Genomic DNA, 18,947 nt, shown 5'->3' with positions numbered 1-18,947 from the left:
CTCATGTGCTGTCTCTTTCTGTCTCTCAAAAATAAATAAATGTTAAAAAAGTAGATAAATAAAAAATAAGAATATATATTTGCATTTTCTTTCAATTGAATAAAGAAAAATCTGGAAGGATTCACAAGAAACTAGTAAAAATCTTTACTTACAGATGATAAAGGAAGTAAAATGATGGGGGAAGGGGTGGTGACATTTTCCAATATTTATTTTGTTATGCTATTTTAAGTTTTCAGCCACACAAATGCATTTTTTATTTAAAATACAAGTGTAAATGAGAATAAATTAATTAAATGCATATCCCTCGATCCACCAATCATACCACCAGAAACTTATCCTACAGGAATGTTCTTATGTATGTTCAAAAATACCACCAAGAATGTTCACTGCAGCTTTATACCAATGGCAAAAGACTGGAAATGACCTTATTGTTTATTAAATGTAGACTGGTTAAGTGAATTAAGTTATGTTCATACAGTGAAACACTATGCGGATGTTACCAAAAAGTGTGAAATGTATTGATAAAAGATATTTAGTAAAAAAAAAATGCAGGATAAAAAATCATGATCCCTTTTTTTAATAAAATAAATATGATGTATATGCACCCACATGTCCTATATTCTTCCAATGAGGTGCAATGAGGTGTGTGTGTGTGTGTGTGTGTGTGTGTATGTGTGTGTGTGTGTGTGTGTGTGTGCGCGCGCATCAAAAATGTTGGGAAGTTGATATAAGAAATTGTTAACAGTGATGTCTTTTGAGAAGTGGGTGAAACTTTGCAATAGGAAAGTTACCCACTTCTCTTTGTAATGTCTCTTAAACTGCATGACTTCTCTTTTACTGTCTATGTTTTTTTTCCAATTCAAAAATATTTACAAATAAATCAATAAATAAAGGTACATCCATACAATAAAAATTGTACACCTGTAAAACAGACAACTGAGGAAGCTCTTTATGAACTTACACAGAACAGTCTCCACCATACATTGTTAAGGAATGTGTATTTTTAATATTCGATGTTCCAGGGATTCCCATGCTATGTGTACCTGGTTCACACCTCTACCTAGTAAGCAGGTCAGGAGGCTTTTCATTACTTTGGGTTTGATCTTATTACAGCTCCGCCTTTCAGACTGAGGAAGACTATTTTTTTTGTTTCAGTTCATCTTCCTCACCTGTAAGACCTGCTGTCAATCTTTTGGGTTGAAATCCTAGTTCCTACTGGCTTGTGAACATTAGCAACTTGCTTAATGTTGTTTAATGTGCTTAATGGCTACGGGCCTCAGATTTCCTTTCTGTAAATTAAAAATGGATTACATTATGGGAATGTTATGAGAACTTGAGATCATTGCAATACATACTATTTAGCATGTGAGGACCCAAGGCTAGGCATTCAACATGGTGGCTACCACCACCATTAATATTCCTTGGGATATGTCAGTCGAAACCACAGACAGAAGTGACCACACCCTGGTTTAGCACCAGGAGATACAAATCTTTGTGTGTCATGGCCAGCACCGTTCCAGAGGAGCCCAGCATTTGGCTGATCTTTTTGGCCACAGTAGCCTTGGGCTGGTATCTCAGAGAACCAGTATTCTGTGAATGCAATTGGGGTTGGATTCTTACTTATATGGGGCATTTTACAGCTCCTCTTAGGGAATCTTATTCCCACTTTTTAGACAAATTTTATCCAGTGGCTTCCCCCTCAGGACGCCTCTTGTTGCCATCTGCTGCCTCAGTCCTATTTGTGTTGGAGTCTGTATTTATGACACTGTCTTCAAAAGAGGAAGTGAAGATGTCCTTGTAGTCTTTCTTCACTTTTAGAGAGTTAGAAAGAAAACAACCATCTCTTCACTTTACCTCTCAGTATAGCTCTGGGTCAAGTGGTCTCACTGATTATCTAGTTGGCTTTCTGCCTTGATGCATTTATAGAATCTTTTATTATTGACTTTGGAGCTCCTTGCAAGGTACTCCAAAAAAGCATTTTATAATAGTCTCTGGTGGGCAATTTACATTTTAACTGCTCCTTTCATTACCCCCTTCAACACCCTCATATGGTTCCCCTTTCTAGAATTAAATAACCACATGATAGCTTTGGGGCTCCATGTCTCTTTTGGTTGTTGAACTTGGCCCTGTGGTGGTCTTAATTATGTAATGGTCCAGTTAGAATCTCATGCTCTTTTACATTCATCACCTTTCTTGTACATTTGTTTCCAGGTTATATGGGATCTTGATAAATTCAGAGACAGATAATTAGCACCATCTTGATTTGGTATTTTGAGAGTCTGAGAATCCCTGACACTGTGATAAGAGATGGTGCTCACAGACTTGTGTGATGAATGGGAATGAGCTGGGGGCAAGAGGAAACAATAAAGACTACCATTTTCAAAAGTTTTTTGGTTCCAGGTGAATGTAAAGTCTCTTTTCCCCATTCATTAGCCTAGGATTGAAGGCTGAACACCTACCTGTCTATTGGGTCTTACTGTAGAGGCCATAGTTATCTAGAACCCCCCACCCTAGAAACATAGACTTGGATTTCAGGTTTTCTCGATTTACTTTTCTAGCACCCTTCCCATAAATTCCATGGCAGGGCCTGCCAACTCACCAGTTTTCTCTTTCTTTACTTGAGCCACACTCGGCTTCCCTAAGGACAGGCCTGACCTTACTCTGAAGGCCAAAAGCTCAATGAAGTTCTGGTTGAAATTTCTGGCAGCAAATGGCTCTTCACACGTCCAATGCTAATGTTTCCAAAGCCATAAGTCAGAGAGCATGGACCCCTGCCCCTCTCATGCACATCCATTACACAGCTTCCAGTCATGTTCCAAACACCCTTAAAGCTAACCGGCAGGGTGTAAACTGAGTTTGATCTAAGGTAGCAATCCTTCTGTCACCTAAAGCAGGAATTTCTTTTTCTTTTTAAATCTCCTCATGTCTGATCTAAAGAAGGAATTCTACATGTTTCTGTTCTACTTAAAAATATACCAAGGAGTCCAAAGGGAATCAGCAAGAACTGGTATGTCCTCAACTCATTCCATGATATGGCAGCTTCGCGGATATGTAGTAGCTAAATAGCAGAGGAGGAAACTCACACACCCCCTTCTAAGAGAGAGAAAACCTAAAGACGGTAAAGACAGTAGACTTGTGCACTTAAGAGACATCCTCAGCAAGTTGGAGAAGTAAGTAACCATCGGGAATACGTCACTTCTCAAAATGAGAAGAGTTGAAAAGCGATGAATTCCCACATTGGCAATGATGTAAGAAAATATGCATTCATATTCTTCTCATCAGAGAGTGACTTTGGAACAAACTGGAGGCAAATTTAGTAATATATATTAGGTGCCTTGAAATATGCATGCCTTTTGATTTAGTAATTTCACCTCCAGAAGTCAATTCTAAAGGGAAGATAGTGGTAATGAGGAATCTAGCTTATTAGAACTTAATTAGAGCATTGATGATGAGTTACAAACTCAGAAAAATTCTAAAAGCCAAATAATAGGCAGCTGGTTAAATGGATTACAATACATAAGAATGATGTTACAGATGTTATAGAAAAGGGACCTGGAAAGATGTTCATGATATGTGAGTGAGAAAAAGAAACAACACCGAAAAATAGTATGCAAAATGCAAGTTGATAATTACCAAAGCAAAACAAACAAGAAAAAAAAAAACACTAGAAAAACTTGATTTTAAAAAGTTACGTTTATTAGATTTATTTCAAAAAAAAAAAAAGAACACCTCTTTGATAGAGTCTTAGCAGTGTTTCAGAGGAAGGAAGTTGGGGAAGGATATTTAGAGGGTTTTAGAGCCAGAGCCCAGTGAGTCTCATCAGGTGGGTCTCATCAGGGAAGGCACTGGTTATGATTGGGCCGTTGATGACATAATAACTTTGGATTGGTGGGCACAGTAAGGTAAGGTATTGAAGCAAATACTATTGAGTGAGCTGCTGGTCTCTATAAGTAAGCAAGAAACAAGTTTGTTCTGTTTTTGTCTAGTCCCAGTGTTACTTGGCAGAGAAACAGGAGAAAGTGCTTTACCCGTAACTGTTTATCATGGAGATGGGAAAGTTCATTGGTTTTAGCTCAGTCATAGCTCTTTTTGCTAAAAAAAAATATTCACGTTTGTATTTCTATCTCACTAGAAAAAGTCTAGGAAGACAATCATTTACACATTCAAGGTGGTTATCCCTGGGGTTGTCTGGGTGGCTCAGTCAGTTGAGCGTCTGACTTCAGCTCAGGTCATGATCTCACGCTTTGTGAGTTCGAGCCCTGCATTGGGCACTGTCCTGACAGCTCAGAGCCTGGAGCCTGCTTCGGATTCTGTGTCTCCATCTCTCTCTCTGCCCCTCCCCTACTTGTACTCTGTCTCTGTCAAAAATAAATAAACATTAAAAAACATTTTTTTAAAGGGTGGTTATCTCTGGGTGGAAGGCTTACAAGTGTTAACTTCTTTGCTTCTCCATATTTTCTAAATTTTCTCTAATGAACATATATCCAGAAAAAAGATTTATTTGTTTAATTCGTATTTAGCCAGGTAATTCCAGAACCATAGTATCCAGAGTCACCTTCACTTCCAAGCATCCAGTCCTCTTCTAAATATAACACCCCACGTACACAGAATTGTGTGGCCAGCTTGGGGAACTGGCTCAACCACTGCCTAATTGTACCTGTGCCATCCAACAAACACCAGGCAACTCTTCATCTTCTCAGACAGACAAACAGATGCTGTGTAGACAGTTTAGGGGGCCCATTGTTTGGAAGTATATAGGAAGTGTATTTAACCAACACAGATGACTGTTTCTCTCCTAGACTCACTGTTACCACGCCCGCTTCGGAGTTCTGGTGCAGTGGGTGTCGGGGACTCAGGGAAATGAAGAGTGAGCTACGAGGTGAACCCAGAAGCCTAGAGTACTGACTCATGACCTCTCCGGTTAACCACTAATAAATATTTTTGAGCAAATAATATTTGCTGAGTGCTAGACAAGACGAGGCATTGTACAAAAATTGGATAGCCTGCTCTTTATCCCTTCAAAGAGCTTAGTTGTGGGTGTTTTTGTTTTGTTTTGTTTTGCTTGTTTGTTTGTTTTTAGGAGCTTGAGTTTTAACTGGGGAAGGGGTGGTGAGGAGTGACTAACACACAGGCACAATTCCAAACATACACAATGGCATGCAACCAAGCATCACTCCACAAAATAAAGCAAAACAAATTTTGGCAAGCTTGTCAATAAAAAGTATGGAAATTAAAACGCAAAGTTTGAGTTTAACCTCCTTTGTCTAGGATACCTGGATACCTGGATAACCTCCTTATCTCCAAATGAATATGTGACTCAGAGACTGGACCACGCAAGATCCATCATACAAGCATTGTAATGGGGGCCAGCAGAGAATCAAGCTAATGACGCTAACTGCAGGTCCCTAGGGTCATTTTATTGCATGTAAATGTCGATTTCATGGAATGTGAACTAAAAAGATAGGAGAGACTGACATACGTGTGAATTGATTCCAAGATCAACTGAAGTTTACTTTAAAAGAAAAGAAAAGAGGGGCACCTGTGTGGCTCAGTTGGTTGAGTGTCTGACTTCGGCTCAGGTCATGATCTCACAGCTCGTGAGTTCCAGCCCCGTGTGCTGGTAGCACAGAGTCTGGAGCCTACTTTCAATTCTGTGTCTCCCTCCCTCTCTCTGCCCCTCCCCTGATCCCTCTCTCTCTCTCTCTCTCTCTCTCTCTCAAAAAAAATAAACATTAAAAGAAAAGAAAAGATAAGGGGGTGCCTGGGTGACTCAGTCGGTTGAGTTTGCTCTGGTGACTTCTGCTCAGGTCATGATCTCATGATTCATGAATTCAAGCCCACATTGGGCATCCTGCTGTCAGCACAGAGCCTGCTTCAGATCCTCTGTCCTCCCCTCTCTCTACCCCTCCCCTTCAAAAATAAATAAACATTAAAAAAAAAAAAAAACACACCAGTTCCAAATACCTATGTCTTTGCTGGTGATCAGCTTCTTCCCATTAAAGAAGATCACAATGGGACCTTCCAATCAGTTGAAATGTCTTTTCACTTGAAATAACCCTTTGTTACCTATAAGCACTCTTCATCAGGGATCCCATCACCTCAAATAAGGAACTTTAGTAACCCTCTTGGGGAAATGGGCCCAGAAAGTTCACATAGTTAATGTAGTGATGGATTTGGGATTAGAATTCAGACTTCCTGTTTTCAACTCTGAGCTTCCTCCAGTCTCATACCCCAGTTCTTTTCCTACAAGGTAAAACTTATTGGGGATTCAGGGGATCTTAGCTAGTAGACATAAAAATGAAAGAGACACACAGCTCACGACACTTGTAAGTATAATGAGACGCTCTTGTTTGCCAAGTTCGCTTCTTGGCAGGTTCTCTGGAACAGGAGTGGCTTCTTCTTAATGCCAGGCACAGGCACTGCCACTCATGAGCCCCTTGGTTTCATCACAGTGCAATTAAGGAAACCAAGATGCAGGGCAATGAAGTCTCCCATGCTCCCAGCTCTTGGTCAACCTATACAGCAAACAATGGAAACACAGAACACCTTCTGGCTGGGCTATCTGATGGTCAAACTATTAAAACAACAGCAGGGTGCTTGGGTGGCTCAGTCAGTTAAGTGTCCAACTCTTGATCTCAGCTCAACTCTTGATCTCAGCTCAGGTCTTGACTTTGGAGTCCTAAGTTCAGGCCCCATGTTGGGCTCCATGCTGAATGTGAAGCCTAATTTGAAAACAAACAAGTAGTTGCTTAACGAATTAACAGTTGGTTAAGCGTCTGACTCTTAATCTCAGCTCAGGTCATGGTCTCATGGTTCATGAGACCAAGCCCCATGTTGGGCTCTGTGCTGACAGTGCAGAGCCTGCTTGGGATTCTCTTTCTCTCTCCCTCTCTCCCTGCCCCTCCCCCCCCAATAAATAAACATTTAAAAAGCAAACAAAAAACAGCAACAACAACAAACTTGGCTAATACACCACTTAAGATGCCTTTGGCTGCCTGTAATAGCAAACACACAAACATCTTCCGACACTCTAGGGTGTTTTATAGAACAGGAAGGACGTGCAGAGTTGGAGCCAGGAGCAGGGTCAGCTGATTCAGCTGCTCAGTGGTCCCATCAGGGAGGCAGGCTCCCTCCATTCTTGGGGAGCATGCAGTGTAGTCCCTGAAGCACGCCCCTCCTGGTCTCCATGGGTGGCAGCATTTCCAGGCCTCAAACCCACATCTGGAGGCAGCCTCGGAGGCAGTGACTTAGGGAGTCCCTTCTTCAGAACAAGGAGACGTTTCCTAGAAGTTTCTGAACAAATTTCCTCTCACAATACTGGGCGTAACTTGGTCAATAACCCACTCTGAAGCCAACCACAGCCAGGACAGGCTCAGACCATTCATGATTCACCCCCTGAAACTGGGGTTGGAACCACATTTACCTGAGTCCTGTGAGGGTAGGCAGTCAGAAGGGGTGGGAAGGAAGACCCCGGACCCAATCAGAGCCCTGCCAGAGGAAGCCAGCGGATGGTCAGGAGGGAGGGACACCATCAACAGCGTCTGCTACACCAGTTCTAAGGAACAGGCCACCTCTCCCACTGGGACTTGTTCCTTGAGTTGGGTGTGTTACCTCCCTTCCAAGGTGGTAAGAGGCTGTCCTAACAGAGCAGGAAAGACTCAGGAAACTGAATGCTTACGGGTCCCAGTGGATGTTACTGCTGACTTCAGGTCAAACTTGCTGAAGACTCTGGGGACCTTCATCTAGAGTCAGTGATGTTCTAGGGGTAGAAATTAGGGCCAAGAGGCCAAGAATAGGACTAGGTAACTGGGCCAAGAGAGCTTTGGGTGCAGGTANATACCTACTGGATGCCTCTTGCCTCTAGACCAATTGATTTTTAGACCCAGACTTCGGCGGGTTCTCACTATGAATAACTACGTAGACCCATACCCTCCTGACTCTGTCCCTCTTTTTAACTCTATTTGTCTAGGCCTCCTGGGATTCTTAGATCTTCAGGGTCTGTTCCAGGCTTGATCTATTTTGCAACAATTTGAAGACGCTGGTGGTGTCTGTCTGCAGAGTGGCCAGTGGGCACAGGGGTCGTGAAAAGCTTCCGTTGTTTTATTTGATAAATTCTCGCATGTACAGCTCAGGGAACTTCACTCTTGGTGAAGCCTTTTTCTAATGAAAAGACTGACATCCTTGCTGGCCCCACCAGCAGAAGATGTGAACAGCAAACAGTGGCATTTTCCAGGAAGCTGAAACCAATCTCAGATTGTTATGACCAAATAAAAGTGTTTTTCACTTTTCACAACCGGTGATTCTGAACTGTCCAGGCCTTTGAGTTCCCTTATCAGGAGATTAAGACCCACAGAAGAAGGAACCACACTCTAGAACAATCAAGCTTTTCATTATCCAGCTCCTCTTATAAGGTTATTAAAATCTTATCCAATACCTTCTCTCTGGGCCATCCTGAGATGCAGCCCCACCTGATAGATGGGTAAATTCTACCCAGTTACTCTGAGTTGGGAATTCTCCTTTCTGTCTCTGCCTCCCACCATGCTATCCTTTAACAATCAAATAAAATAGTGACATGAAAATCGAAGGAGGAAAATAAATCTAAAACAGAATAGGATCTCATCCCAAACCTTTTCAAATGCCACTGAAATGCTTTCTGAAGGATCAATATTCATTCAAGACCGATGACAAGGGTGACCTCCTGTCTTAAAACTCTGGAGTCTAATCTGCAAACCTTGGTAGTAGTAGTCCAAACTACTTCCAGAGTTGGGTTTGGAGACACCTAAGGACCTCACCATACTGACGCTGGAAGATGATTTGCTGTGTATCTAACAAGGTTATAGCCAAAGCTCAGGAGGGCTGAAGAATCTGGAGACAAATCTCTTTTGGAAAAAAATAATCAGAAGATAATATTAATTGTTACTTAAAAATATTCCAATAAATCTGGTCCTAAGACATTAAAACTCTCAGTCAATAGTGTTACATTATATAGTAATCGACTGTTGAAATAAAAAGATATTCCTGAATCAAGTACTCAGAAGTGCTTTCCATCTATAACTCTGTCCCCTGTTTTAAATGCTTATAAGTGATCGTGTAACTGCCCCCGCCTTTGTGCCTTAATATTTATGTAAAACTAAGTCAACCACAGAAGGAACATCTAGAAACAACAATGCTGATTTGGTTTGGCTTGTTTGTTTTTAAAGACTCACCAATGGCTGGATTCTGACTATCAGACCAGTCATTAGCATCGGAGAACTCGCGTGGGGAGCTGTCCCAGCCTGGTGGCCTGTTTTCTCTGTCGCGCTGGCCGCGCTAACACCGACCTGCTTCAAGAACAGCACCACTGTGGGTCTCTGGAAAGCCAACTGCCTCTCAGGTCATCATGCCTCTGTTGCTAACCTCAGGGAGGGCTTTCTGAGGACGACAGGATTTATGCTAATTAAATGTCTCCTGGGATCATTTTAAGACTTCATCTCCCAAGAGACCCATCTGGGGCTTTTCTGTACAGTAAAAAGGGCCATTTCCTCACCATTCTCTTTTTTAAACATGTCTAGGGACTAAGTTCCCAGGGAGTCCCAGGGAAGGTTCCTTTAGGGGTGGAAATGAATCAACTCTTCTGCCCTTGCAAAGCGCTCAGGCTAATAAAAATGTCCTACTGAGAAATGTCCTCTCTTTCAGTGGGCTAAGGGAGCCCCTGCTTCCTGGCCAGGGCTCAGATCTGTGGGCCACCTTTGTTCTTCAGAACCCCCTGGAGGCAGGTGGGTCCGGGGCCTGCCGGGTCGCGGATGCCTCCCTGTCCTGATGCCCTTCTGGAGCAACGGNTGTGGGCCACCTTTGTTCTTCAGAACCCCCTGGAGGCAGGTGGGTCCGGGGCCTGCCGGGTCATGGATACCTCCCTGGAAAGGAAGGCCCGTGCTGTCCTGACGCCCTTCTGGAGCAACAAGCCAGGCCCCGGGGCTCTCTGGCACTTGGGAGCCTTATCCTGTGAGAGGTGGCTTTTCTCATAGGGCCAGGGGGATGATGATTAGCCCATTTTCCTTAGTTTCCTCTGCCCAGGTCCCCAGGCTCCAACCAGGTGAGCATCGAAGGAGGTGAAACGCAAGGAGAAAGACGGAGGACTGAAATACCAGCTAAAACATTTCCTTTTTCATCTGGTAGGTGAGTCAGATGGCTGGAAAAGTAGCCCAGATGGGGCCCATGTTTTTCTTCAAGGTCACACCACATGGTTTCCCAGTCAGAAAGGCCCGTGGCCTTTCTTCCTAAGGTGTTCCATGGTCAGGCCACATCCCAAATGTACCTGTCATGGGTCAGGGGCCGCGGCTGGCTCAGCCAGGAGCGCCCCAGCTAGCAGACCCAAGACCCGCCTCCGGGACTGACTTGAAGAGACTGGAAAGTCCTGTTTGGCCAATTCTTACGGGATTTTTTTGCTCTAAGGTTGGTAGTGATATATAACATCGGCAGTTCAAGACTTAGGGGGATCATAAGAGAGAAGACCTGTCTGAAAGATCGCCAGGGATAAAGAATTTCTTTATCTTCACCCATCCCCCCACCTCCCCCCTGCTTTCTCGAAGACCAAAATTCACTCACGGGTCAAACGTAATCTCCACCAAAACAGCTACCCCTAGCAAGCAAAATCCGTGGCTGGCAGACCCCATGGCCTTTTGGCATTGATGCTGCTCGTCCAGCCCTTCCCAGTCACTCCTGTTTGCAACTGCTTGCCAATTTCCCTTCCTCAAAAGGCCTGGACGGTGTAAAAACAGAGGCTGGTGTCAGCCAGATACCCGAGGGCACTGCGATGCCGCAGACTGGGACTACATCTGAAGTGGTTTTCCAACCTGGTCCTCGGTGCCCAGTGTGACAGCAGGCGTCAGGACGCTGTGAGGGACTGAAGGTGTGTCTGCCACATGCCAAACCCACAGCCTGCCTGTCCCCCACTCTCTCCATCTCCCCCAAACGCAGGGATCTCTTTCTAGTAAGAACGATGATGGCGTCTGTCCTTGGCGGTGGAGTTACCAACGAAGAGCAAGGCGGAGGGGGACACAGTGTCGCAGTTTCCTAATGCAGCTGAGGAGAGACTCTGATCTTGGCAGAGGGGGGCAGTGACAGTTCCTCACACGGGCTGTCCCCACACTGACCCCAAACACACTGAACTCGGGTCAGGCCCAAAGGTTGAGAGCTTGACTATTTCTAACATTCTTGCTTGCAGATTCCTGCACAATCAGATGGGGTTGGCGCTGACCTTCCTAAGAGACAGCAGGCTGGAATTCCATGAGGCCAGCAAGATGTGGCGGGCTACAAAAAGGTGTGTCCCGAGGCGACGCGGAAGAGGAGTGGGTGAGGCCGGAGTCCTTTGGGAGAAGCGGAGTCCTTCTGCGGCAGCGGCGGGGCAAGGCGGCCGAGCTCGGGGCAAGGTGGCCGAGCTCAGGACCGGCTGAGGCGCTTGGCGACATCCGCGTAGGCCGACTCGATCTCCTGGTCTGCCGCGCACGTGTTGGTGAACTCATCGCGGGCATAGGCATTCTTGAGGTACCGCGACAGGCCTGTCATCTCAGCCGGGAAATCGTAGTTGCGGTACTTCTTGGCCACAATCTACAACAAAAGATGGCAGGATGGGGATGGCGTGGGGGCCCGAAACCAATCACCGGGGGGGCAAGAAGTGGGGAGACCCACCATGTGCGTTGGGAGGAAAGCCAGCAGACAAAACGGGGGCGGTCAGCAAAATGTTTGCAACCCAAGCTGGCAGTGCTGCCTTCCTGTCATCTTATCGAATCTTGTTTATTTCTTCAGTAAATATCGTTTGCCCTTTGACCTCGTCATTCTGCTTCTAGGGGTGTTCCCTTAGGAAATAATCACATATGTATACATAGTTTTAGCTACATATATATGATCATGGAACTAATACTTAAAAAAAAAAGGTATAGAACACAAATGTCCAGCAATACATAAATGGATAAATACAGTATCACATGTAAATATAGCACCGTACTGGATTGGACATTACAAATGGTGCTGCTGGGGGACCTAGACGGCTGAGTCAGTTAAGCTTCCAAATTCGGCTCAGGTCATGATCTGGCAGTTCATGAATTTGAGCCCCGCATCAGGCTCTGTGCTGACAGCTTAGAGCTTGGAGCCGGCTTCGAATTCTGTCTCCCTTTCTCTCTCTGCCTCTTCCCCACTCGCCCTCTGTGTCTCTCTCTTAAAAACAAACATTAAAAAATTTTTAAAAAATAAAGTGCAGTATAAAACATTAGCAAATAAATAAAAATTTTAAAAGGTGCAGTATAATGCATTTGGAGAAATCTGTGTGAGGACTTAGAAGTAGAAATACCAAAATGTTATCAGTGGTTATGTCTGACTGATAGAGCTATAAATTTTTTCCTGTTACCTGCTTTGTTTTACATAAACACCCATATTTTTAGGAGAGAGAAAAAAGCATAACACGTATAAATTAGATGTTGGAATGTACAGGCAGGTTCAAGATACGAACAGTTCTTGAGTGTGAGTGAACAAACAGTGATTTGTATTCTCTCTATATTTTGCCACACAGTGGGGAGAGGGCTATGCATGGGCATTCTGGGGAAGCGGTGTTGCACATGGATTAAAAGCATGGGCTCTGGATCCCAGCTGAACTGATCTGCAATTCTTACTCCACTACTTAAGAGCTGTGTGACCCTGGACTACTTACTTAGCCTCTCTGAGCTCCAATTTCTTTATCTCTCAAATGAAGACAACAAATAGGACCCTTCCAGGAATAACAAATTAGTTAATACACATAAAATGTTTAGAGGGGTGCCTGGCTCAAACTGAGTGCTTGAGAAGCCTCACCTCCTCTTATAATTCATGGAGACCCATCTTTTGCCCGTTTGCATGCAATCATAGATAAGGTAGGGTGGTCTTGGAGGAGGGTGGCCTGGGTAGTTACATGGAGCCTCGAACTCAGAGGAGCCTGTTCTTGGTTTAAAGCTCTGCTGTCACTGTCTGGAAATTCTGAGTACTTTCTTTTAACAGGGCCCCCTTTACTATCACTGTACACTGGGGCCTGCACATTAATTAGCTGGCCTTGCCTTTAACCCTCTGGGGCTATGGTGGGAGCAGTGAAGAAAAACCTCCCTCCTAAGGCCCCGACTTCCGACTCCTTTCCTTGTTTTCTTTTTAAAGAGGTCGTTAGACTGCTGACCATGGGATCCTCCCACTCAGAGAACCCCTCCCCGCTCAGTTCAGCTACTCTGGACTTTCATCTTTATGTTGATGCCCATGATGCTCAGGGTCCCCTGGAGAGCTGTGCCGAGTGAGGGCAATGACGGCCTATCGCATGAAAAGCTCAGCCTCATCGATTTGGCCACGTTCCCAAGGAGCATGCATTCCGTCCCCTCTATTCTCCTACATCAGTCTGGAAATTCCGTTACATACTAAGCTCTATTCTATTCTGAATTGCAGTTACTATTCTAGTATCCTCTCTCTCTTCTCTAGCTTTGTGAGCAGGATGAGGCAGGAAGCACAGCTTTTCATTTCTGTACCACCTGACAATCTCAATGACACGGTTTCTAAGAGTGGTGACACCAGCAAGTATTTATTTCCTTTGAGCCCTGCTCCAGGCTCTGCCTTAAGCACTTTTTGCAAGCTACTTAAATCTCTAAATAACTCTATAAGGAAGAGTGTCTTATACTCCCATTTTACAGATGTGGAAAGTAAGGCAAAGGGAAGTTAAGTAAGGATTCCATAAACAGCTGCACTGACTGAATCTTTGCTATCCTCAGTTATCCCAAATCAAAGTGCATCTCTTAGAGTCAAATATAGGAAACTCACTTTTGAAAACTGGAGATCCTCAGCAATGAGTAAACTGAAGCCACAAGAGATTAAATGGCTTACACAGTGTTACATGGGAAATTTTTAATTCAACCAATATCTACTGAGTAATCACTAATATTTATTACAGTTCTTGCTTTTCTTCTTCTTCTTTTTTTTTTTTTTTGAGTGTAGTTGACCCATAAGGTTACATTAGTTGCACGTGTACAAAGTTGGATGCAGACAATTTATATGCTGTGCTGTGCACAGGGGTAGTGCAGCCCCCATTTATCACCACAGGACGCTATTACCATATCACTGACTAGATTCCTTCCCTTCTACTCTGCGGTCCTCTCCACGTGGCCACCCAGCCCTGTGCAAACGATAAAGGACCCGCTGTACTCAGAATCCCTTCTGTGCCCACTGGGGCGGGGGCTCTGCAAACCACATCTCTACTTTGCCAATGGTTCCCTGTTAGGCTCTGCCACGAGGGGGCGCTAGAGAGAGAGAGCCTGCAAGGCTGGAGGAGCAAGAAGGGATGTCCCTTCCTTTCCCAGGGCATTCTGTTCCTCTCCGTGTCCCCTTTGCTCCAGCAGTGACCGCTGACTTCAGTTTTCTTGTTTTGCCTACACTAGCGGAACCAGTGCAACACACCATCTGAGAGCGGCCAGCACACGACAGTGACCCCTCTGGGCTGTCCTCTGAACTCCGCCCCCAGTGCCTGCTCAGCAGCACCCCATCGAGTCCTTTGAGGTCCAAGGTTCAGCTGCGAAGGCGTCCCTCATCTAAGTTTCTAAGTTTAGACAATTCTGATCTTTTCAGTTCACCTCCGCTGCCCTGGAGGCTCTAGCTACCTCGTCCAGGTGGAAGGTCATGGTACACTTCCTCGTCCCAGGTCTTCAGCACTTAGTGCTTCTCTCTATTAAATTCTTTTGGTGGGGTACCTGGGCGGCTCAGGCGGGTTGAGCATCCCACTCTTGATTTGGGCTCAGGTCAAGATCCCAGGATTGTGGCATCGAGTCCTACATCAGGCTCTGCGCTGAGTGTGGATCCTGCTTAAGATCCTCTCTCTCTCTCTCTCTCTTTCTCTCTCTGCCCCTCTCCCCTGCTCATCTCTCTCTCTAAAATGAAAAATGGTTAAGATACCTGGTCTGGTGTGGTTACTGAAGAAGCCTGCTCCACAATGTCTGTCCGGCTTAGGTGTGGCTAATAAGCAAAGGGGGTGGAATCTGAATCCTTTGGCAGAGCACCCACTATAAGCACATGCTGGGGCTGACAGACATTGCCTTTCACCTTGGCCTTCCCCTGTTCGCTGCAGGGTGAGGGTCCCTTGGGCTTGCCCAAGAGCCTTTGAGAAGAAGCTGCCCAGGGAAGAGCACATCCACACAGAATGGGGGGTCAGAGTGGCCTCTAGTCCCTCTGTGCTGGCACTTGTTTTCATTTTTAAAGGATACAATATGGGATTTAAAATGGCAGAAAAGCAATGTATGGATATAGACTTGTGTTTATGTCTCCCTTCCTGTTTTGCTTCAGGGGCTGAAGCAGGTCACTGTGCTAGGCAGGGGTGCCAGTGGCCCTGAGAGAAGGCCCACCATGCCCCTCCCTGCCCAGATCTGCACGCCCTGGGCCTTGGCCATGAAGCCAGTTGTTTCCTCGCATGTTGGTTTGACTTGAGGAGCCAAGGACTCGAAGGGTGCCAGACAGCGAGAGTTCAAACCAGGCTCTCAGGCCGAATGAAGATGAACCTGAACGAGGGCCAGGCAAGAGAGGGATAGAGAGGGAGAGCACGTGAGAAAGAGAGAGATCGCAGGCGAGGATGCACACGCGGAGCGCTGACGTTCACAGGAACTTCCGTGCTCATGTTCTGAATTTGCTCTTTCATATGAAAACAGTTAGCTCCCACAGCCCAGATTAGGTTTTGGCATCAGAAGCCAAACTGGAGGCCTGACTTGGCTCCCCCTTCACTCTTCATGTCGGGGGTTTGCCAGGTCTCTGGGATCTGATAAGCTGGATCAGCAGAAATCCAAGCAGACAGAAGGCGAGACCCAGCCTTGTCCCCTCGGAGGCCGCCATCCCCCACTCTCTGATCCCCTGCTCCTCCACGGACAAGGGCATAGCATTGTCTTTTAGGGCTGGGAGGACCCGGAGGAGTCATAGGATGAGGCACAGGGCCTGGGGGATCTATTTGTTTGCCTTATTCGACAAGAGATTCTTGAGTGGGTAAGACAGAAGAAAGAAGGAATGAAGGAAGAGAGAAGACAGAGGCAAGAAGGAATACGCTTCCCATCTCTTCATTGGGGCATGAGAAAAAAGAATTCCATAAGATTAAATGACTCTCCCCAGCTCATGCTGTCAGGACTATTATGTGGATCTCATGACTTTCTGAATGAGGGTCTTTCCGTGACATCACCCTGACACAGTGTGGCTCAACTGGAAACACACCATCCCTAGTGGTGCCACTTGTTCCTCAGGAAAAGAGAATAAAAGATGTTTCCAGGGCTGTGGAGGGACACACAGTAATTAATAACTTCAAAGACATGTAGCTTGGCCAAACTTAAAAGTAACCATTGGCTTGGCCCTGAACCCAAAGTTCCTTCGTATTAATAGACTGCGTTTTCCCAGCCCATCAGTAATGGCACCCATGATTCCCGCCCAGTCTCCAGCTCTGACCAAGTCCCTTGGTAACACCAGTGCTTGACCAGCTAAGGTTTCAATTCAAGCTGGTTGTGCTCTGATTGGAAGAAAGCCCGCATTACTAGCTTAGGACTTGAGCGGAAACATGATAGGCAGATAGCCAGCTGATAAATAATTGAATCTGATTCTTCTTAGGGAAGAGTAGAAGGAAATAGGGTATGATAAAGTCACGAGCTAAGTGATCAGATGGTCAATCAATGAGTGAAAGGGCCACCATGAACCCACCCACCATCATGCTTAGAGAAGCCACTATCTTCGCAGAGCTTACTGCCTGAGATGTAGGATATAAGTACTTATAAAAGTAGAGGACAGTGTTGCTGTATGATCCCACTGTGTGTTTCTCTAGGCTGGTGAGGGCCAGGAAAGGAGGTAAGAAGAAGCGTTGGTTTAGAGAGTGAATGTTGGGCACACAACTGTTGTCTTCAAATGAGATGAAACAGAGCAGTCCCATTCCATGCTGCTCCAGAGTACAAGGGGTGGCCTGGAGGCTAACTGGGCTCAATATAAGGAAGGATNAAAGGTGCAATGACAGCTGTGTGTCACAGACACACAAAAAGTGGTCCCGTTTAGGGTGGGAGATAGTTTTGGATGACCTTAGAATTCCCTTCTTTCCAACTCTCCAATGCTTGGATTCTTCTAGGACAAGATTACATGGCATGTTGAGGTTGATCAGTGAGTGCCACCATGGCAAGAAAATGATGTCACTTCTTAGAGCCTCCAGCTCTTCAACTGATAGATGAGGAAGAGGATACACGTCTGCCCTAGGGAGTTACTAAAGGGAATGAGAAGGCTTGCATGTGAAGCAACTTCAGAGAGATGTGGGGGTGTGGCCAATGAAAACCTATGAGGGAGAGAGACAAGGAAGAAGCACACGCTCTCTCTCTCTCTCTCTCTGTGTCTCGCTCTCATACATGATATGCCAATCAGTTACTATGTATTGAACCTTTACAATATGCCAGGCACTGTCACACCATATTTACCCTCCCAGCCAAGAAGTAAAAATAAGAATAAGGAGGAAGTAATACATGCCTATTTTACTGACACTCAGAGAGTCTATAGAGCCGAGCAGTGGAAGCTGACTCGGGTTCCTTCCTATTCATGTGACTTCAGAGCCCAAGCTCTGGACCAGCAGGTGGGTGCTGTCCTTGACTCATCCACACAAGTGACCGGGCCTATGACAGACTTGGATAGAGCGAGCAACCTGCAGGTAGAGGTGTCTTTACCTTGACCACATGGAGTTTGGGCAACAGATTGCAGTCGGCTAGGGTCAGCTCGTCCCCGTCGAGGAATTTGCGCCGGGACTTCTTGTCTTCGTCCCCGCAAGTGTTGGCGTCGATCTCCTCTGGAAGAGGGCTGTTCAGGTAGTCATCCAGTTTCTTCAGGGCCTTGGTCAGGCCTTTCTCAAGCGCTGGCATGAAACAGCAGAAGAAGTATTTTTAGCTAACGTTCCAGCCACTGGAAACAACCACGGAGTCTTCAAGAGTAGAGTAGCTCATTTCGAATTCTGTCCCCCCCATCACACTGCCAGTCCCCCACACACCACAGAATACCTGGCAGTCATTAACACAATGCAGTGGAAGAGGACTCAGTGGGTTGCAAAAGCAGACTTTTTTTTATTAAAATAAAAACCTTTTTAATATTTATTTTTGAGAGAGATTGATGCAAGTCGGGGAGGGGCAGAGAGAAAGGGGGAGACGGGGGATCCAAAGCTGGTTCTGTGCTGACATCACTGACCCCGATGCGGGGCTCGAATTCATGACCCATGAGATCACTACCTGAGCCAAGTTGGACACTCAACCTAATGAGCTACCCAGGCGCCCCTGAAAGAGCCGACTTTAACCAAGCAATGTATACTAGCTAATTGTTTTTAGAAACAACATAAATATAGAAATACAACCATTAGGCTATATATCAGAGTTTTTACAGTGCTTATCTCCAATAGATATAATAAAGACAGTCAACTTTCATTTTCTATTTTGCTTCTCTATGTTTTGCCAATATTCCACAATCAACCCACATAATAATTTTGTAGAAAGAAAGGGCTAGTGACCAAGTAAATAACAGCTGCTTCCAAGTCCCAGGACAGAGATATGCACTAGACATTGTGGAAGCATTAACCACGGAAGCACTAACTAACCCAAACTGAGGAGACAAGGTTTGCAGAAAGACCTGACATAGGAAAGTAAGCCACCCCGTTTGGTGTTGAGGACCAACACATACCAGAAAGCCATACTTCAGTTTCATCTAGAGAAGTTTGTTCTAAAAACCAGCAATGTCCAAAATGGAAGGGCCAGTGCACCAAACAGAGGGCCCCACCAGAAATGCACAATCACAGCTGCGTGGGAACCTGTCAAGGACACAGCTCAAAGAACAAACATCCAAAGGAAGATAATGTGGCAGAAGACTTTGACAGTCCTGCCCCAATAATTTCCCGTCCAATAACTCACATAGACACAAGAGCAGAACAAAAT

General features: G+C 45.3%; 1 protein-coding gene across 2 annotated transcripts in view; it reads right to left on the bottom strand.

Moving 5' to 3' along the window:
- Positions 1 to 9,829: 9,829 nt before the first annotated feature.
- The window catches only part of CLIC5 (chloride intracellular channel 5), a 174,997-nt gene continuing 165,879 nt past the window's right edge, over positions 9,830 to 18,947 (bottom strand). For both annotated transcript variants that reach the window (XM_077764852.1, XM_077764853.1), the window contains exons 5-6: positions 17,700 to 17,884; positions 9,830 to 11,586 (exon numbers count right to left, since the gene is read on the bottom strand). In XM_077764852.1, the coding sequence (XP_077620978.1) occupies positions 11,419 to 11,586; positions 17,700 to 17,884 (353 nt within the window). In that variant the 3' untranslated portion in view covers positions 9,830 to 11,418. The remainder of the gene's footprint in view (positions 11,587 to 17,699; positions 17,885 to 18,947) is intronic.

Source organism: Crocuta crocuta, unplaced genomic scaffold (assembly GCF_008692635.1).
Source record: "Crocuta crocuta isolate KB4526 unplaced genomic scaffold, BGI_CrCroc_1.0 scaffold44, whole genome shotgun sequence".
NCBI lineage: Eukaryota > Metazoa > Chordata > Mammalia > Carnivora > Hyaenidae > Crocuta > Crocuta crocuta.
Note: the sequence above shows the minus strand (reverse complement) of the source record. Positions and strands in the feature narration are given on the sequence as shown.